General features: G+C 44.5%; 1 protein-coding gene across 1 annotated transcript in view; it reads left to right on the top strand.

Annotated features, from left to right (window-relative positions):
• Positions 1-22,760, top strand: part of MTMR14 (myotubularin related protein 14) — an 86,525-nt gene extending 63,765 nt beyond the window's left edge. The window contains exons 18-19 of the mRNA XM_082265920.1: positions 15,262-15,417; positions 22,211-22,760. Coding sequence (XP_082122046.1) covers positions 15,262-15,417; positions 22,211-22,391 — 337 coding nt within the window. The 3' untranslated portion in view covers positions 22,392-22,760. The remainder of the gene's footprint in view (positions 1-15,261; positions 15,418-22,210) is intronic.
• Positions 22,761-27,991: the final 5,231 nt, after the last annotated feature.

Here is a 27,991-nt window from a genome sequence, read left to right as displayed (position 1 = left end):
CTGCACAGTTCTGGATGGTGGTCTTGGGTCTGAGAGGTGACCTGATGAAGCCACCACATATAATTAGTAAGCTGCTGCAATATATTATATTTTTGGTTTTGGGTTGAATACCCATTTAATCACTATAGGGGGCTGATTTGTCAAAGGATTTGTCACTTCTACAAGGTAATCTATTGCAACAGCATTGGGTTGGTGTGCCCTGCTACAGATCACTAGCTTTCAGTGATTTGTAGCAAAGCCATAGAGGTAAACGCAGAGTCATTGTCACTGGCAAGCTTGTCACTCGAAACACTACTTAAATGTTCCTGCTGAGCCACAAATGGCTGTAAAAAAAACGATTTAGTCATTTTATCGAAAATAACTGATTTTCCTGACCAAGATTTTGCGTTTGGGATTATTGCGAATACATTGCTCATCTGATATGGACTTGGTACATGCATGCCTTTTTTTTTTTTTTTTCATTTACAAAATCAGAACTAATTGCTGTGCTCGCTAGAAGCATATAGTGTCTGTTTTCCTTTGCAGTACCTAATGTCAATGAAGTAGAATTTGTATTTACTTGTTATATGGTACGCTCCTTAGGCCTAATGAACCCAGGGTGTTTTTTTTTTTTTTTTTTTTTTTTGCCTGTAAAAGCAGCCCCTTTTTTCTCTTTTGTTCATTGACGGACACAGCTTCAGATCGTCATAACCATTGGGTTATTCTGCCCCCTACAGGAGTAGGACACTAGGCAGAAAAATCTAGCTATGCCGATTGGCAGCCCCAGGGGTATACTCCCTCTCTCTGCTATAGGCACTCTGCCTAGTCAGGAGTAAGGAGACAGATTTCCTTGCTGGGATCTTTGGGCCTGGCAATTTTTTCTTTTTTAGGTAGACATTTTTTTTTTTTTTTTTTCTCCTGGATTTTTCTTGAGATCTGCAATCAACTGCTGGACTGGGTGACTGGCTGGATAATTTAGATCCAGTAGTCACCCCAGTCTGGCCAGCGAGCGCGCACAGACCTCCGCTCCGCACTAGGTCGACCGCGACATAACCCCACTGGACGAGGTCTGGCCTGCAAGTTAAATGCCGTCTGAGTCGCAGTGTTCCTCCTGGCCGCCAGCCCCCCATATCGATGGAGAGGGGCTCTGTCTGGAGCGGTGCCCACCTTGTTCCTGGTATGGGGAGTAGCTATCTCCCCCTGGAGGGTTTTGGGGTGGACATGGGCCTCTCCTTGGGACGTTTTTTTGCATCCACCTCATTCAAAGTCCCACTGGGCGTCCTTTTTTGTTTCCTTGTGTAAACCCGGAATGGAGGTGTTTTGCAACTGACAGTATTTTGACCATTTCTTTCTATTTTTTCTCCTTGGGACGGTTGGACCCCCCCCCCCCCCCTGGTTCCCCTCCTTCTCGTCAGGCACTCAGGCACTCCCCCTTGTCATCTGTCCCTCATCCTACCCCCAATATGTTGGGGCTGTTTGGGTTGTCCGATCCACCTCCTGGGGTGGGGGCAGGGGGTGCACCGCCAGCCACCGGACGATCGACTGTGCAGGGGGGTTTGTACATGGTGGGGGCTCCTGCTAGGCCCCCCCCCCCCCCGTCCTACCTGGGTCCCTGTAAGCTTCATGGTGCAGGGTGAGGCTGCCATTTTGTTGTAGCCTGTGTTTGGAAACACGGTGGCCATTTTGCAGTGGTTTGTCATTGAAAAGAGCGGCGGCCATGACAGTGGAGCCCTGTGGGCGTCTATTTTGGCGGTGGGAGCCCCCTCCTCATCCCCTGGTGCTGATTCCTGGATCCTTTCACTTTCTGATCGCGGTGCAAATTATCCTGGTCTGCTGCAGGTGCCGGTTTCTGCTGGGTGACGAGTCTAGTGGGGTTCTCTCCTCTGCTGATTGCTTGGTGCTTGTGTCTGGTGACTGAGTGGCGCTGCCAGCGCATTGGGGGTTTTACACTTTTTGTGGGGTCCCCCTGGTGACTCATGGAGTCTTTGGAGCACATCTCCCCACCTAATCCCCTCTGAAGCTGCAGGGCCCTTCGGCTTCCAACCATTTATCGACGCACTGATGGCGCTCCTGGAGTCCTTTGTGTCCCGGGTGGAGGTGATCTTCGGGTGACAGGCTAGCAAAAAGCACACTCAAAGGCACTTACAAGCCATCCAGAGTGGCAAAGGTGTTTTTTCCTTTCCCCACCTGTTTTGGAGTTGTCTCAAGAGTGGGGAGGACTAAAGCGTCCCGTGGGGTCCCTAAGCGCTTTACTAGGCCTTACCCCTATGAGGAGTCCTATCCTAAGAAGTGGACTTTTCCACCGGTGGACCCTCCAGTTTCCAGATTGAACAAGGCAACCATGTTTCCTGAAGAGTCCCCGGCCTTTAAGGACAAGCACTGAACTTATTCTCTCTGGAGAAGAGACGATTGAGGGGGTAATGATATCAATGTACAAATACTGTACTGGCGACCCTAGCATAAGGAACAAACTTTTTAGAGAAAGGGAATACAATAAGACACGTGGCCACTCACTAAAACTAGAGGAAAAACGGTTTAACCTTAAAATACGTAAGGGGTTCTTCACTGTAAGAGCAGTAAGGATGTGGAATTCTCTTCCACAAGCAGTGGTATCAGCAGGGAGCATCGATAATTTCAGAAAACTAGTAGATGGGCACCTTAAAGACCACAACATACAGGGGTATACAATGTACGGTTAACAAGCAAACACACACAATCATAGGTTGAACTGGATGGACTGATGTCTTTTTTTTTCTACCTCAAACTATGTAACTATGTAAAAGGATCCAGCTGACAGGAAGGCGTAAGCTGTGGCCCGCTCTATGTACACTTTGGCTGGTTCAGCACTGAGGCCGGTATTCACCATTGCCCTGGTGTCGCAAACTCTGACCACGTGGGCTAAACTTTCACGCTGGGACCTGGAGGAAGAACCGCTCCCCCCCCCCCCCCCCCCGCCTTTGCTTAGCTGGCGGACCAGCTGGTCCAGGGGCTGCTGTTTATCTGTGATGCCTCTTTTGATGCGGCTCCCCTAGTGGCTCGGCTCTGTTTTTGCAGTGGTCCTTCGGTGTGTCTTTTGGCTCACATGCTGTTCTGCGGACCAGACTTTAAAAAGGCCTTGACTGATCTTCCCTCTCAAGGAGATTGCCTGTTTGGGGCTACCCTGGATGACATTATAAAAGGTCTCACATGGGGGGAAGAGAACCTTTTTTTTTCTTCCGCAGGCTACTGAGGGCAAGGAACCTCGCTGTAGACATGGGCCTTCCTTTTTGGCTCATAAGAATTTTTTTTTTTCATCCCTCAGTCGACTGACAAGGGCTCGAAGCCTTTCAGGGCCGCCTCTGGAGGATCAAATGAACCTGGTCTAGAAAGCAGAGAGCGGGCTTCTCCAGACCCATGGACAAGGCTCCTTCAGCATTAAGGTATGCCCTCACCCGTATTAGGGGTGGCGGGGACGTCTTCACTGGTTTCCGGACCCGTGGATTTCCCTGGTACAAGACAAGTGGGTCCATGAAGTCATTCGGTCCGGCTACAAGATCGAGTCTCTCTTGTACTGCCCCAAACAAACCCTGTAAGCCATCTGGGGACAGGCGCAAGTTGGAAGGAAATAACCTTGCTCGGGAACAAATTCTGTTACCTCAAGGGGCGATTGTCCTGGTTCTGACTTCGGAACGTTTTCAGGGTTTTTACTCAAACCTGTTTACAGTTCCAAGGAAGGAAGGCAAAGTGCGCTGAACTGCTTTGTGCGGGTGCAGAAGTTCAGAATGAAGTCCATTTGCACGGTGGTGGCATCCCAGCATCAGGGAAATTTCTTTGTCGACATCAAGGATGCTTACCTTCCCATTCCAATATGTGCCATTCACCTGCGCTTCCTCTGCTTTGCCGTGGGATAGGAGCATTCAGTTTGTGGCGTTAACCTTTGGTCTCACCTCTGCACCTCAGGTCTTCACAAAAGTGTTAGCCGCCGGGTAGCTTTGCTACGCAAACGGGAGATGGCGGTATGGGGCTACTTGAATGATATCCTTCTGCTCTGGTGGAAAACCTGGGGATCACAATACAATAACACAATATGAACTCTGCGGGAGTTCGGCTGGATTCTGAATTTTCAGAAGTCTGCCCTGGTTCAGTCCACAAAGTTGAACTATCTGGGTCTTACTCTGGACTCAGCCTTAGCCAGAGTGCTCCTTCCTCTGGACAAACTACAGAAATTGCAGGCTGCAATTTGTCTCCTGCTGTCCAACAGACGGGTCATCCCTCCTCTGTTTGCACAGTTCCATACAAGGTGCCTGCAAAAGGAGATCCTGACAGGGGTGTTGAACAGAAATTGGCCTTGAGTGCCATCAAGGGCCAGGTGTCAGCTTTGGCGGTCTTCTTCCAATGACCTTTGACCACACACTCTCTGGTGCATACCTTTTTTTTTTTTTTCTTCAGGGTGTCTTACATTTTGGTTCCTCCAGTGTGGTTTCCGTTGCCACCTTGGGACCTCAAATTGGTGCTTTCGGCCCTCCAGAAGCCTCCCTTTGAGAATCTTGTTTGGGAGATTCCCTTGCTTACGCTGTCCCAGAAGGTGGCCTTTTTGGTGGCGATCCCCTCTGTGTGCAGGGTGTCGGAACTGGCCGCATTATCCGGTCATTCACTTTACCTGGTGATTCACCAAGATAAGGTGGTTCTTCGCCCCTGTCTGTCGTTCTTTCCAAAGGTTGTCTCTGATTTTCATTTGAATGAAGACATTTATGTTGCCTTCCCTGTGTCCCAGGCCAAAACATCAGAAGGAAATTGCCTTGCATGCCTTGGATGTGGTCTGGGCAATTAGGCTGTACCTGGCAGCTATGGAGTCTATCAGGAAGTCACTCACCATTTGTGCTCACGGATAGGCCTCGTAAAGGGTTGTCTGCTTCCTCTGCGACCATTTCCGGATGAATCCGACCGGGATTCGGGCCTACTCCATCAGGGGTCAGGTTCCTCCTTTCCATGCTAAGGCACGCTCTACTCGAGCGCTTAGTGCCTAATGGGCCTTCCGCAATCATGCGTCAGTGACGCAGGTTTGCAAGGCAGCCACCTGGTCGCCTGTACACAAGTTTCACAAAGTTTTATAAAGTGGATTTGTTGGCATCTGCGGATGCTTCCTTTTGGCTACAAGGTTTTTCAGGCTGCTTTTGAGAGGACCTGATCCCCCTTTGTGGGCCTATTGTTGTTTTCAGGTGGGCGCTAGTTGTTTTGGTTGAGCTCTTGTTGCCTGGTTGGCTACTGTTTAGCTGTGGGAATTGTTTTACTCTGTATTAAAGTGGAATATACCGTTGGTGCTGTTGGCGTGGCAGAAGTTTATCCAGCTGTCCTTTAAATGCTTATCCATCTTATCATGCTGTTTGTGACTCATTAGGCGTAAGCTTAATTGGGTCCACTTATTCTGGTAAGCCCCCCTCTGATGTTGGTTGTGGTTCCTAGGCACGGGTTTTTGAATATTCACACAGAATAACGATTGAAGATATTCTTTTCACATTGCACTTTGGACTTTCTTTGGATTTTATTCATTCGATTTTTTTTTTTTTTTTTTTTTTTTTGATAGGTTAATTGATTACATATGCACTTTATATTCTATTGGCTATATTGCATTATATGTGTATTGTACTAATGCTCTTATTGGCCATATAAACATATTTCATTACTGCGCTATATATGCACTTTAATATAGGTTTTTTTTTTTTTGTTTGAGAGCTGCACATTATACATTTATACTCTAGATATGGATTGTGATCAGTTGTATCAGTCGCTTTTCCAGTATTGTTACATTTTAGCACGGTGCTCCTTTTTCCACCCCTCATGCTTAACACTGCTTTGGGACATCTCAATGATTATAAAGATCAGGAGCTGTGTCTGTCACTGAACGAAAGACAAAATGGGATTTTTGACTTGCCATAAAATCCTTTTTTCTGATGTTCTTTGGCGGACACAGCACCAACCCCTCTGTGGAGTTGTAATTCTTCTGACACTGCTTGTAACTAAACTGAGTGCCTGTAGCAAAGAGGGAGTATACCCCCCTGGGACTGCCCATTGGCGTAGCCAGACTGTTTGTTTTTTCCCAGTGTCCTACTCCTGTAGGGGGCAGTATAACCTAACGGTTATGAAGATCTAAAGCTGTGTCCGTCAGTGAACATCAGAGAAATTGATTTTACGGTAAGTCGAAAATCCTTTTGACTTTTTGGCTTTACAGACAGGAAAAAAAACCCACTGCCAATGCGTCCAGGAGCAGGAGAGATTGTGCAGAAAAATGCTTGATGCTGCTAAACGCTAGTGCTTGAGCATTAAAGGGTAACTCCACTTTTGTGGGGAAAAATATAGCGTGTACTATTGCGACACAAGTCCTATTGTAATTCTTTTCAATCTGCAGTTGCTGTAATTTTCTGAAAATGCAATGCAATATGGCTACCTGGAGTTGTTCTGTACACAGAATGAGTACTGAATGTCCCCCCAGAAGCCTAATTTCCTGCTTGTGTGATTGGCTCACCGATTTTTCCCAGAAGTCTGCACTAAGATACAAGTCAGGCATCCCCTGCAACAAAAATGTAATTTTTGGTGAGATACTCCTAATGGGAACACGTCTAAAGGGATGCAGGCCCAGCAGATTTCCTCGTTAGTGTCTTACAGGTGCACAGCTATATTAATAATTATGAAACCACTTCCATTAGACTCACTTTCCCACATAGGCACAGAAAAACAGAGGGATTTGTTTAGAATAACAAAAGGTAGGAATCTGCAACAATGGTTGTTATAATCCTTGCAATGTACATAGATCAACCAGAAGGGAGTGTTTTTGTTTAGGGGGAAAAAAAGTGGAGTTACACTAATTTATTTCCAATTAAATGAATTATCGCCCATGAGCTTGGCGCCTGTAAAAGCTCCTAAAAACTTCAGACACTTTTAGAGTCGGTTCACACTGGGGCAGCACGACTCTGTACTACTTCGGGGGCAACTTGTGCATTCCCATGCACCACGACTTCGGAGCGACCCGCATGGACTTCACATAATGGAAGTCTATGCAAGTCGCTCCGAGGTCGCCCCAAAGTAGTACAGGACCCTTCTAAGTCGGAGTGACTTGTGTCGCTCCTATTGGAAGGGGTCCTGTAGCAGTCAATGGACCGCGAGGGAGCGCGACTTGTCAGGCTGACAAGTCGCGCTAGTGTGAATCGAGTCTTACAAGCGTGAAGAATTTTTTTCTGCAAAAATGCTGCTTGCTTCTAGGAGAGTTAAACATCCTGTGTACATGAGGCCTAAGGCCCCTTTCAGATGGGCATTACAATCAGATCCGCTTGCCAATTTTTCTAGCAGACCCGATTGGAAGGTCCATTCTTCCTTTTGAACAGGCGGGTGTAAATGGACTTTACACCTGTCTACCTCTGAGTTTGATCAGGCCCGCTAAAAGGAGTGGAATTGTCCTATTTCGTTTTAGGCAAAGCGGATCAGAGGTACCTGGGTGTAAAAGGAGTCTGCTGCCCATAGAGCTGAGTGAGCGCTCCCGTGTGCAGTCTGCAGATACAACTGTGTCATCCACCCGCTCTGCTCCAATCAGCAGGGGATCTCCTGTTGATCATAATGTAATCTGCCCCATGTGAAAGGAACCTTGTGGACATCCCATTTTTGGTGTTCGTTGTTTGATCCAGGTAGCGCTTTTCCCACCAGCAGGGTGGACTGGTTTGACAGGTAGAGAGGTTGCAAAGGCACTTACGGATGGCCAGTGAGTTCATAGGTTAGCGAGAATGTCTGGGTCAAGAGATTGCGCATGTGTCGAATATGGAGAAGCTTGTGACCTTACCTTCCTTCCTTCCAGGATGCAGACCTCAGCACTGAAGTGGACAATTGCCAAGTTCAAGCGCTGCTAAATGGGGGAGGGGAGGTGGTCAGTACCCTAGTATGAGCTCTGACCTGGAACTTGGAGGGATTAAACACATGGCTCCACCATCCAGTAGGGGAAAGAGTCCCTAAAAGTCATCACAGCAAAACCTTGCGAGGTGGTGTATGACGGCCTCAGCTCGGGCTCCAACCAGGCCATGCTCCAAACATGTTTCACGCCAGTAGGTAGAGTGAAACCCGTTTTCGGCATGGCCTGGTAGGCGCCTGGGCAGAGGCCGTCATACACCACCTCGCAGGGTTTTGCTGTGATATGACTTTTAGGACTCTTTCCCTGCTGAATGTTTTGAGATGTGATAAGCTCTGTCCTTGTCGGCTCTCTTAAGGGCCATACACACTATAAGATTTTCTGAAGACTTTCTTTTCCTTCAGATTTACCTTTTCTATGTAGTGCAAGGGCCTGCCAGATTGCATACAAATTGAAAGTGTTTAGGTTTGACCTCATATATGGTTTTGTTTAGGTTTGACCTCATATTATATGGTTTTGGTAAATCTAAAGGAAAAAGTCTTCAGAAACTCTTATAGTGTGTATGGGCCATTAGCGGTTTGTTATGCAAGAGGACCTTGTGGAGCATTGTGCGGCACCTGTCATTTTTCTTGTGGGTCCCAGAGCTCTAACAGAGGAGTATATCAAAGGTATGGGTGCAGATGTGGGTAGGCAAAGTAACCAGTTCCCTTTTTAAGACCCATGCTTCAAAAGAATGTCTGCCACTGCAGATTTCTGCTCCTGAAAATGCTTGTTGTCTGACTTTCTTGCTAAATCGGTGGCTTTAGTAGTAAGTCCCTGACCTGGAACAGGAATCCAGATCAGGAGTTCCAACTTGACTGCAGATATGCATGCATGCTTGCTTGTTCCAAGTCAGTGAGTCATAAGCATTGCTGCTAGAGGATCAACAAAGCAGTAAGCTAAATGGCATTTTCAGGAGGTCCACAAAGGCAGACTTGTTCTCTCAGTACAGGATTGGAAAAATAGTTTACTGTCGTCAGTGTTGAAGCAGCTGAATTGATTCTTCCACTGCAGAGTGTTTAGAGCGGGTCACTGCCTCCATAGCCCAGCAGTGTTTAGAGCGGGTCACTGCCTTCGTAACCCAGCGCTGAACTCCATTCTCCAGCTGCGGTACTGGAGCTCCAGCCTAGAGGAAGAAGGGAATTTTGGCACGTGGCACCAGAACAGCAGGTGCAGTGTTTTCTGAAGCTGGATGCGTCTACACAGTTCCCATTCCCATACCAGCATGCTTGTACCACGGGCAGCTTAATGCTGCCCTTGTTTTGTTGTCTGTTTTTATCTAGATCACATCAAATAAAGTGCGGGTAGCAGCAATATTCAGGAACATTGGTTTTAGTACCATACCTTTTCAGAACATGGGATGAATTTTGTATGTGGTTCATATCATTTTTGAAGAACAAGTAACCTTTCATCTTTTATTGCTGGAATGCTGGTGATGTATTTTATTTTTTTTTTTTTTATAGCTTGGGCATTAATCAATGGAAGCAAGTTGAAAATGGCTTTTAACCACTTCAGCTCCGGAAGGTTTTACCCCCTTAATGACCAGGCCATTTTTTGCGGTTCGGCACTGCGTAAGGGCTCTTTCACACGGTCCGTAGGCGGTTCCGTGCTGCTCAGCGGGGATCGATCCGCCGATCCCAGCTGAGCCGGCGGATGACAGCTCCGTCTCCGCTTGCAGTGCAGAGAGGGAGGTGTCACAGCTCCCGCGGCTCTCTATAGGGGATCTGATGAGAGCGGACCGCCTGTCCGCTCTCATCCGATCCAATCCCTGAACGGATAGAAAAATAGGGTTTCCATCCGTCCGGATTTCATGGACAGGATCGGATGCGGATGGCAGCGGGTGTCAGCGGACATGTCTCTGCTGACATCCGCTGCCCCATAGAGCTGCATGTAGGATCCGATCCGAGCCGCCTAAAAAACTGACAGGCGGATCTGATCGGATCGCCCGTGTGAAAGAGCCCTTTAACGACAAATTGCGCTGTCATGCGGTGCTTTACCCAAATACAATTGATGTCCTTCTTCCCCCCCCCCCCCCCCCTAAAAATGGAGCTTTCTTTTGGTGGTGTTTGATCACCTCTGCAGTTTTTAGATTTTGCGCTATAAACAAAAAAAAAAAAAGAGCAGCGATTTTGAAAGAAACGCCATATTTTTTACTTTCTGCTATAAAACACTCCCAATAAAAAAATTTAAATAAATTTTTTATCAGTTTAGGCCAATTTGTATTCTGCTACATATTTTTGGTTAAAAAAAAAAAAAATCCCAAAAAGCGTATTTTAATTTGGTTTGCACAAAAGATATAGCGTTTACAAACTACGGGATAGATTTTAGCTGAAACTCCTGATCTCTCCCTGCCTGTCTCACAGAAGCCTCGCCTGCTTTGCATAAGGAAGAAGGTGGCGATCGTCACCGCTCCTCCTGCGGCCCGCCTTCCGCTGTGTCTAAACATACAACCCCACATAAGCACCTTAAGGTGACACAAAATTATATATTTATTTATTTATTTATTTATTTTTTTCTGCCTCCTTTATAACCTGAACCTCTCCTTTTTGCCCCCTCTCTTCCCTTTGTTTGAAATGAGTAGTGCACATTAGTTGCGGTTATGTACACTGCTCTATGCACACCACAAATCCCATAGTCCATCTCAGGCGTTAGCAAGAGGGTGGCTGTGTATCTACATACATTTGGGCTATGGAGAACAAACTTAGCCATCCTCGAATAGGAAGTCAGATCATAGCAGTAAAAAAAAAAGTGTCGCTGTAATCCAACCCCTTAAATTGTAAAGCTAATCTCTAGGCAAATGTTAACCAACTTCAATCAACCTTTAACCCATCCTGCATATTTTTCATCTTCATTAATTTGGTCTTCAGGACAGCTCTGAGAGAAGGCTCCTCCCTTTGACCCAGGAAATGGTGGATTGTTGTTAATTTAAGGGTCTCCTGCTGGCCCTCAGTTCTAGTGTTTCCTCCGGTGGGGAGACACTGCAGAGAAGACCAGTGAGACTGCTGTCTGCGGTGGTCAGAAATGGGTTTGTCCTTGTAAGGTTGCTAATGAGGTGCCTCATAAACCTAATCCCGGAGGGATTCCTGTCAATCGGTGTGGTACAGGATAGAAGGCATTGCCTGCAGATGGCCACCTGAGTGTCCACCCCCCCCCCCCCCCCCCCCCCGGTGGGTAGTCAAGCTGCTTCTTTTGTGCCCAGGGAGGGTCTAAGTTGGTGTAACAGAGAGAGAGAGATGTGGCACATCCAGAGTAGTAAAGAAGTCTTTGGTTTATTGGTATTCCATACTCACAGGCTTAAAACATGACACAGGAGAACCACAATGTTCAGCAGACGCATTTCACACAAAGTGCTTGTTCATTGCTGGAATACCAATAAACCAAAGACTTCTTTACTACTCTGGATGTGCCGCATCTCTCTCTCTGTTACATGGACGTTCCGGTTTGTGCACCTCCGCAGGCACCCAGGGTGGTTGCACCAAGTAGTGTTGTTATACTTCACACCTGCAGATAACTTTGGAGTGGTGTACATCTTTGTCTTTCTGCCTAGGGTCTAGGTTGGTGCCATCCTGCAGGAAAGGCTGTTGCTGGTTCCCCCTGTGTCCGAGACTGTCAGGCATCGGTCACAGGATGATCGTTTTAGCTACTTTTTTGTTCCAATCCCTTTTGTGATCAAGAGTTTTTTTCACACTTTGGATGTAAGAAGGTGGGTTTTACACTTTCTTCAGTCAACCAAGAAGCTTACGAAGTCTACTTCCATTTTTTTGGTTTTCAGGATCCAAGAAATGTTCTAAGGCTTTTGGCAGATGCTTTCAAGTTTAATAAAGCTAGCAATCTGGCAGGCTTATGTGAGCAGGGGGTTAGAAGTTCCTGGAGGCATCCTTTGCAGAGAGGTCTGGTGCCAGTCCAGGGCAGAAATGTAGAGCCGCAAATTTTTCCACCTTTTTTCAAGCACTATAAGCTGGATTTAATGACGGCGGAAGAGCAGGCCTTTGGGTGTAAGGTCCTGCAGGCCACAGTTCCACCCTAGTTGGTAAGTACTCTGTTCTCCTCCCAGAGGTGCTGTCCTGAAAGACGCCCCAGGGAAAACCAAAGTTACTTACCGGTAACCTTTTTTTTTTTTTTCCTCTAGTCTTCCAGGACAGTAGGAGCTGCCCACCCGTCTTTTGTCTTTAAGTGAAGATACAGAAGTGTTTGTTACGGTTTTGCGTTTGCCTTGTGTCTCTCTAGCAGGCTGGTGCTCTGAACAAACTGGGGGGCCAGCAGGAGACACTTTTTTAAATTGATGACCATGCAGTTTGTGTCTGGTGGGGGTGGGGGGGAGCCTTCTCTGAGAGGTGCTGTCCTAAAAGACTACTGGAAAGAAGTTTACCGGTAAGTAACTTTTTTCTTTTTTTTCCTTTCCTTGTGAAGCAAGATAACTCTCCCATGTCAGCCATCCAGATTCCTCACCAATATGGTTTCTTAGGTGTAGGGGGCCACTAATCCAGAGCTGCAGATGTGCTTGCACTGGCCAGTCCCTGATAATCCCCTTTGTGGTGGCATTATTACTGCATAGTATACTCCCTCCACTGGATTCTGAGAGGACCCTCCTCCTGGACCGCCAAAAGGATGCAGTCCTCTGTAGCCAGAAAAAGATGACTCTGGAGTGAAGCATCCCATGACCTGGCTTTAGGGGAGAAAAACTGGGCATTTAGATAAGGGGTGGGTGATAGGGGGGACCCAGAGATTGTAAACAAAATAGTATCCTCCTAATCTTCTCTCAGCTGTTTCATATACTTTCTGTGCAATGTGCCGAATAAACACCACTGTCATTGATATGGAAAGTCATTAGATCAACTTCTGTTGGGAAATGTCCATCAATCAACAGCTGCGGGAACTGATCAGCGTATGGTGTTTACAATTTCCTGACTGTGGGGATTCCTCCATCCATCTCCTTCTTTTTTTTTTTTTTTTTTTTTTTTTTTTTTTTCCCCCCCCCCCCCCCCCCTCATTCAGCCCTGCTGATTGGGGGGAAAAAACTATCTGTACCCAGCCTTAGTCATTATAACCTTATCTAAACTTTACTGACTCATGGAAAGAGACGATGTGTAATGTGTGTGATTGACAGCCTCAATTAAACTTCTCTATGCTGTGCAAAAAGCTAGATAGTGCCCAGAGGAGGAATAACTGGGTCTATGGGGGCAGACTGGAGTATTTTCAGTCCATTGCCAAGTGAAAGTTACATTTTGTGCCAGGTTTTGTAGCCGTTAAAGAAAATAAAGGTTGATTTTATTGTAAAGAACAAATGCAGGAAAAAAAACAAACTCCTAAACCGCAACAGCCAAATAGAGCTCAGCATCTAGTAGTATTTACTGGTTTTCCAGTTGGGGTCTTATAGTTTAACAATGTATTTTGCATGTTAATAAGTAGTCTATTGCATATACCTTCCCTTTTTTATTAATTTTTTTTTTTTTCCCTCCCCCTTCTCTTTTCCCAATTTATTTCCTTAATTGCTCCATTCTGCCCCCCCTTTTTTTTTTTTTTTCTCCCCAAACATATATTTTCTTTTTCCTCCTCTATCGTTGCTTTATTGTTGCCTTCTCTTTCACCTTCTGACCATTCCCATGTTTCTTTCTGACTTCTGCCCCCCTCTTCTCCTTGCTCCCTTCCCCATTCATTCCTTTAATGCTCCCTTTCCTTCTCCTCTCTCGCTTTTTACTTTTTCACAATTCATTTATTTAATCTTCCCTCCTCGCTCCCAAGTCTTCTCAAAGCTCACTTTCTTCCTTCCCCATTCATTCCTTTATTGCTCACTTTCTTCCTTCCCCCCATTCATTCCTTTATTGCTCACTTTCTTCCTTCCCCCCCCCCCTTCATTCCTTTATTGCTCACTTTCTTCCTTCCCCCCCCCCCATTCATTCCTTTATTGCTCACTTTCTTCCTTCCCCCCCCCATTCATTCCTTTATTGCTCACTTTCTTCCTCCCCCCCCCCCATTCATTCCTTTATTACTCACTTTCTTCCTTCCCCCATTCATTCCTTTATTGCTCACTTTCTTCCTTCCCCCATTCATTCCTTTATTGCTCACTTAATTCCTTCCCCCATTCATTGCTTTATTGCTCACTTTCTTCCTTCCCCCATTCATTGCTTTATTGCTCACTTTCTTCCTTCCCCCATTCATTGCTTTATTGCTCACTTTCTTCCTTCCCCCCCCCCATTCATTGCTTTATTGCTCACTTTCTTCCTTCCCCATTTATTGCTCACTTTCTTCCTTCCCCATTTATTGCTCACTTTCTTCCTTCCCCATTCATTGCTTTTATCCTCCCTTTCAATCTCCTTTTTTTTTTTTTCCTCCCTTTCAATCTCCTTTTTTTTTTTTTTGCCATTAATTTCTTTTAATCTTCCCTCCTTGCTTCCATCTTTCCTTCCCCATTCATTCTTTTAATGCTCCCTTCAATTCTCCTCATGCCCTTCCCTCTTCCCCATTTGTTTCTTTAATCTCTCCTTCTCACTCCTATCTCTTCTCCCAGCTCCCCTCCCTCTTTCTCATTCATTCCTTTAATCTTCCCTCCAGACTCTCTCATCTCTTCTCCTTGCTCCCTTCCCTCTTCCCCCATTCATTTTTTTTATTAATGCTCCCTTCCCTTCTTGCTCCCTTCCCTCTTCCCCATTAATTTTCTTAATTTCTCCCTTCCCTTCTCCTCGCTCCCTTTCCTTGTCCCTATTCTATTCTTTAATTTTCCCTTCTCTTCCCTTTTCACCATTCATCCCTTCATTGCTCCTTTTTTCTTTTATTTATTTATTTTTTTTCTCTATCCATTCCTTTTTATTGCTCACTTTTCAGTTTCTTTTCATGCATCCTTTTCCCCCTCTCTATTCTCCTATGTCTTCCCTATTAGTCCTTCATTGCTACCTTCCCCTGTCTCTTTTCGAGCTGTAAAACCATTTCTTCTAGTAGCTAACAATTAAAATCAGCTAAAGTCATGCCTGCCTTTTTTAAATTGTTTAACTTTTGTTTAGAAAGCAAGCATGCAGCGATTCTTCAGCACATCTGCCAGTTTTTCCATGTCTTTTTTTTCCAAGCACAAATCTCTTGCAGTAATTATAGCTTTCTGACTTGCTTGCAGCCTCTGCTCTGGGTCTGGTTAACCATAACAAAAATCATTTGGTTGAATCTTTTCACTTTGGGTGTCGGTGTTGCATGCTTCTAGGCTTGGCATTGATTGCTTAAATCTGGGAGAGGGCAATGGCTGGCCGCTCCTCCTCAGCTCTCTCCTGATGAGCAGCTATCAACATATGGCACCCACCTCAAGAGACATGGAAGGAGCATCTTAATATTTTTAGCTGTAGAAGACACTCATTGCACGGTCTTCCCTCTCTTTCTCTTCGCCGCAGATCAGCGGACCTTTCGTTGCCCGGATCGTCCGTCTCTACAGACTATGGCAGCTGGCAGATGGTATCGGAGGGTGGGAGTGTTCATGACCATGGTATCCTGAGTGCCGGAACCTTCCTACCCTTCAGCTTCACAGATGAGAAGTCTAACAATGGCCTGTAAGTGGATCTAGGTTGTCAGGTGCTCAGCTCACCAGCACCAGGTGGGACTGATGGTACTGTCACTACAAAGATATAATAGAAGATAGGATGTGGGTTTAAGGACATTTACTTGTTAGCCATAAACTCTCCCTGTGGGTCTGGGACCCAAAATATTTATCATAATCCATTTTCAGCAGATCAGTAAAGGGTCTAGTTAATAAAAAATAACATTGGTGGCTTCTAGTGGGTTCTTATGTCTTATGCAATCTCTTAATCTCTAGCAAAGAGATCTCCCAGCTGTAGCGTCAACCATCAACCTAGTATAAAATTAATTTAAAAATCTAATGGGGACCCTCTATTAAAACCGCTTTGGTAGGTGTGGGATTTATGGAGATGTCACCTCTAAAGTCACTGAACATGTTAGACGTATTTGTAAAACTTTAAATAATCAGTTGTCCAGGTAGGCCCTTCTACTACATGGTAAACCTAAAGCAGCTTGTACAGCCAGGTTGTCTTGAAGTATTTTAAAGCTGAACTCTAGGCAGATATAAAATATACAAAATAATGCAGCTCTGCAATCCTGAATAGAGCAGCGAATGTATTTTTTAAATGCAAACTGTGTAAGTAAACAAGTTTTGACCTGGTATCATCCTATTAAAGACACTACAGCAGAGCTGGGTTAAGAGGAAGAAGCATGCTGATGGAAGCAGCAAAGTGAGGAGTCTTCGTTCAGGAAATGGGGTGCAGTGCAGCTGTCACCGGGACAGGGGGGACAGACTTCAATGAAAGCATTGTTGGTTCTAGCCTTTCTCCTATTTATCAAAATAAAAAAAAAGTTCATACATTTTTGGTTGAGAAAGAAATAGGTCACCTGTTTGGTTTCTTGGACTTCCTTGAGAGGTTTCTTCTCACTTAGGCCTCTTTCACACATACGAATGGTTCATTTTATCAATTCAGTCACAATTTTGTCAGTTTTTTGATGGATAAAAAATAGTGCTTTCATTAGTTCAAAGAAAAGGATGTTGATGGAAGCGGATGAAAATGGATGATCATCCATTTAATTTACATCTGTTGTTCCTTAGGAATGCATTAATGTCCTTTTTTTTTTTTTTATCCGTCAACAGATTGGTTGAAAAACAAATGGTCTGTATGTGTGAAAGGGGCCTTAGGGCTTGATTTACTAAAACTGGAGAGTGCAAAATCTGGTGCAGCTGTGCATGGTAGCCAAGCAGCTTCTAACTTCTGCTTGTTCAAATAAGCTTTGACACAAAAAACTGGAAGCAGATTGTTTTTTGCGTGAAGCTGCACCAGTTTTTAGTAAATCAACCCATTAGTGTCCAAAGTGAAAATTTCTGCAGGAAGAAAGTTAAAAAAAAAAAAAAAAACTACAACGCAAACAAAAAAAATACAAATCTGAATATGGTGGGGTAGAGGATATTGGTAGCTAAACCAAGAATCTATTTTTTTTTATATTTTTTTTCAACACAAAGTATAATGAACCCTGGAAGCCTTCCAAGGCTCCAATAGCAATCCGTTTGAGTACATACATTAATACACTTAAGTACCGAATGAAGCCTTCAAACATTTAGACAGTCGGCTACCATAAAATGCGTAAACTACAGGAAAATCAAGCAAACTAGTTGTGCAATAACATTGTAGTAGCTTCCTGAAGAAACGTTCCCAGTGACTTCAAGCCCAAGGAAGTAGATCAGATGCCTACTGGTTTTATCTATAAGAAAACAAAAGAGCGATAGAAGAAAAAATAGACAAAACTTGTCACTCCAGGGTATAGAAAGAGTCAAGATCACAAGTGGAGGAAGGTCTTTACAGGCTCATGGAGGATCTTCTCTGAGATGCCATGGTTCCCAAACTGCATAACGACCTTATCAACCAGGCATGCCGTTAAGTATTCCATGATTTCTACATCCTTGATCCTAGCATAGAGCTCTGTTGCTGTCAGTGGCATTTGTCTCTTCCATTGGAGAGCTTTCAAACACCTGGCCGCAGTTAAGATATGACTGGTTAGTTGGATAATCCTAGGTAGTTTGGAGGGGAGTAGCCCTATAAGATGGATTTTTGGGTGGAGGGGAATATCGACCTCTAAAAGTCGATGGAGGCGGTCATGGATCGGACACCAGTATGGTTGCAAAGATGGGCATTGCCAATAGATATGAAGTAAAGTGCCATGCTCTCTATGACCCCTCCAGCAGGCCGATGGATATATGGCAGGTTGGAGGCATGTACCAAATAAAGTGGTACTCCACTTATCTTATTGCCCCCCCCCTTCTGGTGTCCTTCGGGGGGGGGGGAGCAGATACCTGTCCCCACTTCCAGCAGACTCGGGTATGACTAAGTAAGTCACAAGCCTGGCTTCTCCCCTCCTTTGCCCGCCGCCATACCATTCAAAATACGCAGCATGCTATGCGCAGTAGGGAACCAGCTGTGAAGCCACAAGGCTTCACTGCCGGGTTCCCTTGCCGGCAAAGGCAGCAGCAGCATCCGACAGCCGGTGATTACATTGGCTAGGGTGCCAACATTGCTGGATTCCAGGACAGGTGTCCTCATATTTAAAGTCGGCAGCTACAGTATTTTTTTCTGGGGGCAGAACTCGACTTTAAGCCTTATTGTGACGCGCCTGAAAGGATTAAGTGTTTAAATTGGGACAATTTCGAAAAATGAAGGTTGGGTGCGAAGGTTAGTGCAAAGTGACGTATTTGAAGATAGCCAAGAAAAGCTCAATGGGGCATATCATGTTCCTTCCTGAGTTCCACCGAAGGAAAGTAGCGTTCATATTACAGTATTCTCTAGGTGGCCATAGTGGAAGAGCTTCCTCTGCATGGGGAAATCATGTGGTAAGACTGTCTGTCTGGCAACTTAGGATTGTAAAGGAAGGCTTTCCATAAAGAGGCTTCAGATTGGAGGGAATGGACTTGTTTTAGCTGTCGCCAAATATTGCGCAGTAGAGCCTTAAAGTGCGAATGTAGAAAGTAGGTTTGCATCTGTGTTCCACAGTAGGTTATTCGGGTGAGTCTGGACTAGCCATAGTTTATCTATTTCAGTCCAGCGCAATGGATCCCCCATAATCATTTCTTAAAATGTTTCCTTAAAGTGATGCAGTCCTGAAAGACAAAAATGTCAAGGTCATCAATGGGCTAGGAGAAGGGGCCAAAACTAACTTTATACCTCTTGATTGCAGCAGCTAAAAGTTTAAAGAGTTAAAATGGACACATTTTAAAATACCTCCCTTTGCGCAGCTTTGCAATAGAGGAACATTTTTTTTTTTTTTTGTTATCCCTCTTGGCGTATAGCTGCTCAAACATGCATAGTGTGGACAGCTGGAGAGCACCGGGAACAGCTGCCACTAAAAATAGGCACCTGGCATTTGAGTGATTGTCAGCAATCTCGCAATTTAGGAAAGTGTGTTTGGCTAGCAGCTTCCCCACGGACCTGGCATTGTGTAACTGCGGTGATTGAGTGGTTAGTGCTTGTGTCTTTCCTCAGCTGCTCACTGTACAAGTGTCTGAAACCTGACTGTCCTTATTCCAGCCAGCTGTCTTCCCACCGTTCACCTGATGGGAGGATGTAGCTCCTTCATTGGTATGTGTGAAGGAAACATTCATGGGGTTCCATGTATTAGTTGAATTCTAGATCTTAAAACTTTAGCTTTTTACTTAAAATAAACTGTGATCCAAGGTACAAGCTTATTTTTTTAAATTAGCTGTATGTTTGCATTGGACTTGCTGTTGGTACAGTCTGAGGATGAGGCTGTTTTAAATGTGTGTAGACGTGGCGCTCCCATAAACAGCAGCAATAATAGAACACTTGACACGTTTCACACCATTTTGCTTAAAACCTGACTCTGGAAAACCCTTTTTATTTGGATTTCTTTTGCAATTTTTTGCTCTATCGGCTCCTTGTATGAGTCAGTATTCAGTAGAATAGATGGATGTAGATGCATAGGCCCTGATTTTATTAAAGTGCAGTAGCATTTAGGGCACCTTTTTTAAAGCAACACTGTGTCAGCATAAAATAGGCCAATAAATTAATAAACCTGTAAAGGAGAAAGCGTATTATACAGTGGCTATAGAAAACAATGACCCCCCCCCCCCCTTTAAAATCACATTTTGTTGCTTTGCAGCCTGATATGAAGACTGTTTTTTGTCTTATCCAGCTGTATTTACTAGAGCAGCTTATAATGTCCAAGCAAAATATATAACACCAACATGTAAAGGGGGTGAAAAAATCAAAAACTGAGTTGGAAAAAGGATCACCCCCCCCTTGTGTCAGTATTTTTATTGAATGACCTTTTGCTTTAATTGCAGCCTTTAGTCTGTTGGGATATGTCTCTACTAACTTTGCACATTTAGACTTGGTAAAATTTGCCCACTCGTCTTTGCAGAACTGCTCAAGATCAGTTAAAGTTGATGACTGGTAGTGGACTGCAGTTTTCAAGTCATTCCACCAATTTTCAATGGTCTTTAAGTCTGGGCTCTGGCTAGGCCTTGCAAGGACATTCACCTTTTTCTCCAACAACTGTGTTCATTTTTGCTGTGTGCTTTGGGCCATTGTCATTTTGGAAGGTAAACCACCTTCCTGTTGACAACTTTCTGGCAGAGGGCAGAAGATTTTCCTCAAGAATTTGACTGACTGTATGCTTCCCAATCCATCTTTCCTTCTATCCTGACAAGTGCTCTGGTTCCTGCTGTAGAGAACCCCCCGCTATAACAGGATATTGCCACCTCCATGCTTTATTGTAGAAATGGTGTTATTTGGATGGTGAGCTGTATTGGATTTCCAGCAGACATATCATCATTTGGTGTTGAAGCCAAATTTTTTTTTTCTCATCTGACCATAACCCATTTTTCCATGTGGCCTCTTCAAGGTGAATTTTGGCAAAGCTCAGTAATGACTGCAGATGGCCTTTCTTGAGGAGTGGCTATTTTTCTTGCAACCCTCCCATAAAAGCCACATTTGTGCAGAATTTGTGATATTGTCACATGCACACAATGACCACTCTTTGTCAAAAAATCCTGCAACTGTTTTAGAGTTGCTGTAGGCCTCTTGGTAGCGCCGCTGACCAGTTTTCTCCTGGCTTTCATCCAGTTTGGAGTAAAGTCCTGATTCAGGGAGGGTCTGTGTTTGTACCATATACCTTCCACTGCTTCTTGTCATTGATAAAGCCTTTGACATTTTTTTTTTTTTTATCCATGTCCTGACTTTTGCCTGTCCACAACTTTATCCCAGGGATCTTTTGACCGTGCCTTGCCACCCATAGTGGTGTTTGCTTCAATTGCACTACCAGCGACTGAAATGCTGCAGAAAAGCTCTTTATGCTGAGCTAACCAAATTGGCCACAGCTGATCAGTTAAAGGTCAAATGGCTTTGTGTGCCGTCTTTCACTTGGATGTTGTATGTTGCACTGAGATGAAAGCAGCAAAATGTGATTTATTTATTTATTTTTTTTTTAAGGGGGGTGATTTTTTTTTTTCTTTTTCTGTACACACTGTAGTTGCTGCTTGTGCTGTCAAACACTGCTGATTCTAAAAAAAAATTTTACCTCCTGATTGGTTGAGACACCGCATTGGCGGCTGCTGCTGTCAAAGTCCGCTAACCAATCAGGAGAGTGGGTGGGACTGGGGCAGGGCTCTCTTCGAAAAGACTGGGTGCTGTGACCTGGCTCAGGTGCCCTGAGGGGGCTGTCATAGTGTAAATTTGCTGTCCCCTCAAAATAACTGTTATGCAAGCTGTACACTCACTGCTTTACATTGTAGCAAATGGTCATTGTGGGCAAGCTGCTTGCTGTGGGGGCATTCAACAGGAGGGAGGGGTCAGGGGCGCCGAGGAGTGACCCAAGAAGGAGGATCTGGGCTGCTCTGTGCAAAACCAACTGCACAGAGGAGGCAAGTAGAACAGTTTTTTTATTTTTATAGGGAAAAAGAACAAGACATTGCAATCACTTTAAATTATATTGTAGCTTGATGAGTTGACCATAGCCTGTGAGGATGTCCAGCACTAATTATCTGACAATTTTTATTATATTCTCTCCCTCTGCAAGGCAAGTAGATTTCAGTGTTGAGATGTTCAGGAGGTTTTTAGTGTTTTCAGTAACTTGACATTTTTATTCTATTGCTGTAACATTATCAGAGGCTGATTTGCTTTCTGTTCTATATTTTTATTTTTTTATTTCATATTCAGATGTATTTATGCACCCCTGTAGTGTTTTATCTCTATAAGATACAGTGTGATTGCAAATTTTCGGTTTTCATACTCTTAAGATAAGTTCAGTTAGCCATAGGCTTTGTTCAGATGGGCATTTACACGTGTTGGGCTGTTGTGACCTTTGTCAAGCACACACAGTTGCCAGGCAAAGGTAAACTAGTTTGTAGGGGCAGGTTCAGCTTATTTGCACCTGTGCTTCACACAGCCCTCAGTGATTCATGGAAATGAATGGCCAAGGGCTGTATTAATCCCCCAGTAATGTAAATGGAAAGCATTTCACTTTTTCTGTAGAATCTCTTTAGTGTTGTGACATCCCTATTGAACAATGTCTGTCTGCTCCTAAATCAGTATACTATGGCAGTGATGGGGAACCTTGGCACCCCAGATGTTTTGGAACTACATTTCCCATGAAATTAATGCACTCTGCAGTATAGTTGAGCAACATGGCAAACATCTGGGGTGCCAAGGTTCCTCATCACTGTACTATGGTGTGTGGTGTTTTGTATGTGTTTTTTTTTTTTTTTTTTAATTTTTTATTTTTTTTGGGCTTGACTTTACTAATTACGCCTTTTTTTTTTTTTTCCCCCTGCAGGCTGTCTGCACAGTCCGAAAGGGCGACGCGACTGGAGGCTGTAAGGTCCATCTTTCTCTCCGCCTACAACACCGCCATTGGCCTAAAGACTGTGTCCCCGAGTCCATCAGGAGCCATCAGCGGCCTTCTGGAACAATTTGCACGAGGCGTGGGTCTGCGTGGCCCCAGTGCTATAGTATGACAGAACTGCACAAACCGAGAAGCCTCATAACCGATAATACATTTCTTAATGCGGTCGCAAAGCCATATAAGACAATCCATGGAGCCCAATCCAGACTCTGGATGTGCCACATGCTGTTCCTTTGTAAGGTCTAATTGTACGGTTTTTATGGGGAACATGACAATTCCTCCAGGAAGACGAATTAACCACGACAGTCATGAAATGGGAAATGTTTTTAACAAATGAAGTTTTTTTTTTTTTTTTTTTTTTTTTTTTTTTTAACTGCAACCACTGCAATGCAAAAATCACACTGTGTGTTGCAAAGCTATCTTTTTTTTGTTTTTTTTGTTTTAAATGAAATTTGATTTATTTTTGATATGCCCAAAAAAGCCTCTGCTTGTTAAATGCTGTGTGCCAGACTGATTTCCTTTTTCGGGCTTATTTGATCTGGGTAATTCTAAGTGAGCATATGCACAAAAGAACAAATCCAAAGGCAGAAGTCTGCTTGTTGCAAAAATGCGTGACACTACAATCCGTAAGTCCAGAAATATAGGCAGCTGAAGTTATGTGCGGATCTTGACTTCTGTAAAAGTCAAAGCGTCCCTCCCTTCTCTAATGCATTTTTTATTTAATTGTATGCTCCGTTACCCAGGTGGGTAAAGATATAATGTTGGAAAGCAAAACTGTGATGTGAATAGGCTCAGAGGGAAGCAGCCAATCTTTGGCTCATTTATTGTCTATGATTTCTGGGAAATGTGAGGCTAAACCTACTAATTGGCTCTGCACATGTATCTGACATGTTGGGGAATGGTTGCTTCATCAGAACCTGTTCTCACAAGCGAGCTCCAGCTGAGTCAATGACCTGTATAGAGCAGATGTAAGAGGATGGTAACCCATGGTAGCCAGATTTTAGTTTATGGATGTCGGATCAGTAAAAGATGATTGATTGGATTTACTACACATTGCACATTGTCCTGTCCTTTTAATAAAGTGTGTCTCCAGCTAAAAACCTTTCTCCTTTTTTTTTTTTTCCTGTTTGTGTCCCTTCACTTCCTGCCTAGGGGGACACAGGAAGTGGGAGAGAAGTGAGGGGAAAATCCCCCAACAATCGTTTTTACTGGAACAGCTGTCCCCATTGGCAGATTTTCTCTGATCCTGTTCTGGTGACCGTTGTAAAATTTTTGGATTTCAAACTACTTTCTGGCCCCATAAGTTACCAGGGCGCTACAAGGGCTGATCTTCCCCATGGGGGGTGGGTCACAGACGAGAGGAAAGACCTAGCAGAGGGTCGAACCCTTCCCCACTCTATCCAGATCTAGAGAGAATTTTTTTAGTTAGAGATGCACTTTAAAAAAAGGCCTGACTTAAAGCAATCTTTTTAGACTATATTCATTGGTTTAACTTGCACTTAAAACTTAACTCCAGGCAGTTAATAAATAAACCTAAATAGTTACAGATTTTGGAAAAAGTGGTTTTAAATGGAGCTAGTACAAGTGGCTGAAATAGAACTATATATATCCATAAATAAAGTTGAGCGGGGCTGCAATTCGCCTAGGAGAGCCCTAGTAGTGTCAACCAAGCAATTCTGCTGTATATAGGAGGGCAGAGCACAGGTATGGCTTCATTGGTGAGCTCCTATACCTTTTTATTACTGACCAATCAGCAGCCTGAAACACCGCTTATCTTTTATTTTGACGTAGCGTCACTTTCCAGCCAATGCATGTACTAAGAATCAGCAGCCTGTGGAAAGGAGGTGGCTCCTAAAAGTGGCCTTAATAGAATCGCAAAGATTTTGAGGGGTAATCCCTTTCACACCTAACCTTTTTTGTATTAAGCCCCGGCAGGCATTAAAATTTTTGTTGGCCAACACCAGAGCGGCCGATTGTTCACCAGTCAGTACAGAATTCGGCCGACAAACAGCCGATTAGCAAGACTGGGCATGCTCAGAAAAGAAACACACGGAAAGTAAACATCACATGACATCACTTCTGCAGTCGGCTGTTGGCCGACAAAATTCATGTGCAGTCTTTTGCAGTTTTCAGCCAACAGGACAGCACCGGACAAAAGACAGCCGATCGTCTTTTTCAGATGTGTGGATTGACCTGCTCAGCAGGGAATCTGTCCGCTGATCCATGCTGAGCAGGGGGATGACTGGTCCTCTTATGCAGAGCCGACATGGACACAGCCCGCTTTGCTCTATGGGTGGTAGGATGTTACCCAACTGCCTGTCTTTTTCCATCCGATTGTCATCCGAACTGCCATCCGCCTATTTTCACACATCAGTTGACATCTCCACTCCATAGAGAGCAATGGATAGTCCAAATGGGTCTGCCTGTGTTTTTTTTTTTTTTGTTTTTTAGCGGACCCGATCAGATCATCCATTGCTTGCTATCTATGCAACGCAGATGTTTGCCCATGAGAAAGGGGCCTATTTCTTCCTTTTTTAGTTTTGATTTCAAAGTTTAGCTTTAAATGGGTACAGGCTTTTGCAGTACCCATTGTATGACTATCAATGGCACCACAACACAGTGGTGTGTTCCAGTAGCAATCTACAAAGGTCTATCATTACCATGGACGCAAGTAGCTCCCATATTGCAACATTCAAACTGTCACCTGGGCAAAGTGGCCCAATGCAAGCAGCATGGAGCGAAATCTAATCATGAACACCCTTTTTAATGGGAGGATTGAGTTTTCCAAGGTAAATATGAAGATTCTTGACTCTCAGTGCTGCTAATCGCTTTCAGCCACTTCCGTATGCACTTGCTCAAGTGTTAGTTACACAGCATTGGTGTGGAATGGCTTCCTAATGGTGACAACAGTGGTCTGTGCTTGAGAAATGTGGGTCGGGTACATCTGCTCTCGACTCCACCAGGGGAGCGTGTGAGAATTCAAGAGCACAATTGTCACAAGCAGAAAATGCCTAAACAGGGACTTCTGATGGTCAGGATCATCGGGGATTATTTGGTATAGGCTGCACACTTTGTGTAAAAACATTTTTGAAATCCTAAATCTTAGAGATTTTATTGATTTTTGCCTTAGGTCTACTTTTATATCACTCGGCTCTGCCTTTTTACCTTTTTGTTGTAAAGCAAGCATTTCAGCATTTGTTATTTTGAGGCATGAGTTCTACTATCCATACATCTGCCTGGGTCAGACCAACCATGCAGCTAATGTAGAGCAATATTAGATGTCCAGGACATTTCAGCTGACCGAATCAAAGTGAATTGTGTGTGTGTGTGTGTGTGTGTGTGTATATGTGTATATATATATATATATATATATATATATATATATATATATATTGCACAAAAATAAAATTAAAGGAACACTTTTTAATCAGAGTATAGCATCAAGTCAATTAAACTTCAGGGGATATTGATCTGGTCAGTTAAGTAGCAGAGGGGGTTGTTAATCAGTTTCAGCTGCTTTTATATTAATGAAATGAACAGGTACACTAGATGGGCAGCAATGAGACGACTTCCAAAAACAGGATGGTTTTACAGGTAAAGGCCACTGACATTCCCCCCCCCCCCCCTACTCTTTTCTGACTGTTTTCCACTAGTTTTGCATTTGGCTATGGTCAGTGTCAATACTGGTAGCCTGAGACGATACTTGGACCCTATAGAGCAGGAATCCTCAAACTACGGCCCTCCAGCTGTTGCATAACTACACATCCCATGAGGCATTGTAAAACTGACATTCACAGACCGGACTAGGCATGATGGGAATTGTAGTTCCTGAACAACTGGAGGGCCATAGTTTGAAGACCCCTGCTATAGAGGTTGCACGGGCAATCCAACTCATCCAGGATGGCACATCAATACCTGTCGTTGCCAGAAGGTTTGCTGTGTCTCCCGGAACAGTCTCAAGAGCATGGAGGTTCCAGGAGACAGGTCTTTACTCTAGGAGAGCTGGACAGGGTCGAAGTAATTCCTTAACCTGTCAGCAGGACCGGTATCTGCTCCTTTTGAGCAAGGAAGAACAGGATGAGCACTGCCAGAGCCCTACAAAGTGACCTCCAGCCGGCCACTGGTGTGAATGTCTCTGACCAAACAATCAGAAACAGCGGCTTGCGGAGAGGCTGAGCTAGGTGTCCAAGGCTCCTGGGTGGATCCTGACCATGTGGTCGCAATCTTTCCCCAGCCTCGACCAGCTGTGTGACATCCGCTGACAGTGGACTTCAGCCAACTGTCTGCAGAAAACGAGAACAAGCTTTGGCTATACCTACCTCTTTGTGTATAATCATCCCAGTGGTAGAGGTCCCTGTTGTGTCCAGCCTACTGTTAAATGAGCGAATAGACCCAGACATCACCTTGCCTTTAGGGTTTTTAAAAAAAAAATCTAGCATCATTGTTCTTGAGCTGTTCTGTTCTTCTGGTGCACCAACTTCCATATGCATTTTAAAGCCTAACTGAACTTTTGTAAATTTGTTACATGTATTCTAAGTGCGTCTTAATAAAGGATACTCAATAATTTGGTTCAGTTTCTTTCTAAAACTTCAGAGAAGGACCCTTGCTCTGTGTGGAAGCAGTGGTCTCAGTAAGGGACATGGCCTTTCCAATGTCAGATCTATAGAAGACCTCTGCAATTCAAAAAGCTCATGCTCCTTAGTGATTGGAGAGCTCTAGCTCTGTTTTGCTAGGCAGCATGTCAGACTTCTACAGGGAGACTACTGCTTCCACACAGGGACCAAGGGTCCCAATCTACAGTATGCTGGCAGTGCACAGGCTTTATATATTTAGCTGATTTTAACTAAGAGTTCAGTTGTGCTTTAAATTCCAATTTTTGGAAAATGTGACATCAAAAGGTAAGAAAGCAAAAAAATATGATGCATTTTCTGTGACATGCTCTGGAAGTGTCCATGGTGCACAGAGGACAGTGTCAAGCCATTGAATGATAGTGTATTGCTGAGATATTCTAATATTTTCTTGACCAGGGGTGTCTAACACAATTTCATGGTGGGCTGGATCAACAGCATGGTTGCCCTCAAAGGGCCGGTTGTATCTGTAAGACTATGTAACTACTCTTATTATTCAGGAGTGCATTACGTACAGGGGGCAGAGTTCAGGAGTACGCTGCGCACAGGGGGCAGCGTTCAGGAGTACGCTGCGCACAGGGGGCAGCGTTCAGGAGTACGCTGCGCACAGGGGGCAGAGTTTAGGGATGCCCCCCAAAAGCTTCCTTGTATTTATACTCTCTCCTACCTTTCCCTATGTAGGCAGCTCTAGTACTGTCCTGTGTCAGTGGCTCTCTCTACTATTCATGTATTTGGCTCTGTCATACCTCCCTTTGTACGTGGTGCTGCCTTGCCCGGAGATTGTTCTCTCACTCTCCCATTCTGGAGAGCTGTTTCCACTGTGTCCCTCTGTGAGGAAACTGTTATATACTGGGAACCTCAAAAGCAAAGTTGTCCCAGCTGTGACAGTGGGGAGCAGAAGGTGAGAGCCGGAGGTGGCGGAAAGGAGTTCTGCCACAATATGGCTGCAAAACAGGGTGTGAGGGCCACATGACTAGGCTTAGTGGGCCTGGTGTTTGACATATGTGCTCTAGACAAAATCCCACTACAACAATAACAATGTAACACTTTCCCAACTGGCACATTAGATACTTTAAAGGCCTGT

The sequence above is a fragment of the Pelophylax lessonae genome, assembly GCF_965119305.1.
Source record: "Pelophylax lessonae genome assembly, chromosome: 8".
Classification (NCBI taxonomy): Eukaryota; Metazoa; Chordata; class Amphibia; order Anura; family Ranidae; genus Pelophylax; species Pelophylax lessonae.
Note: the sequence above shows the minus strand (reverse complement) of the source record. Positions and strands in the feature narration are given on the sequence as shown.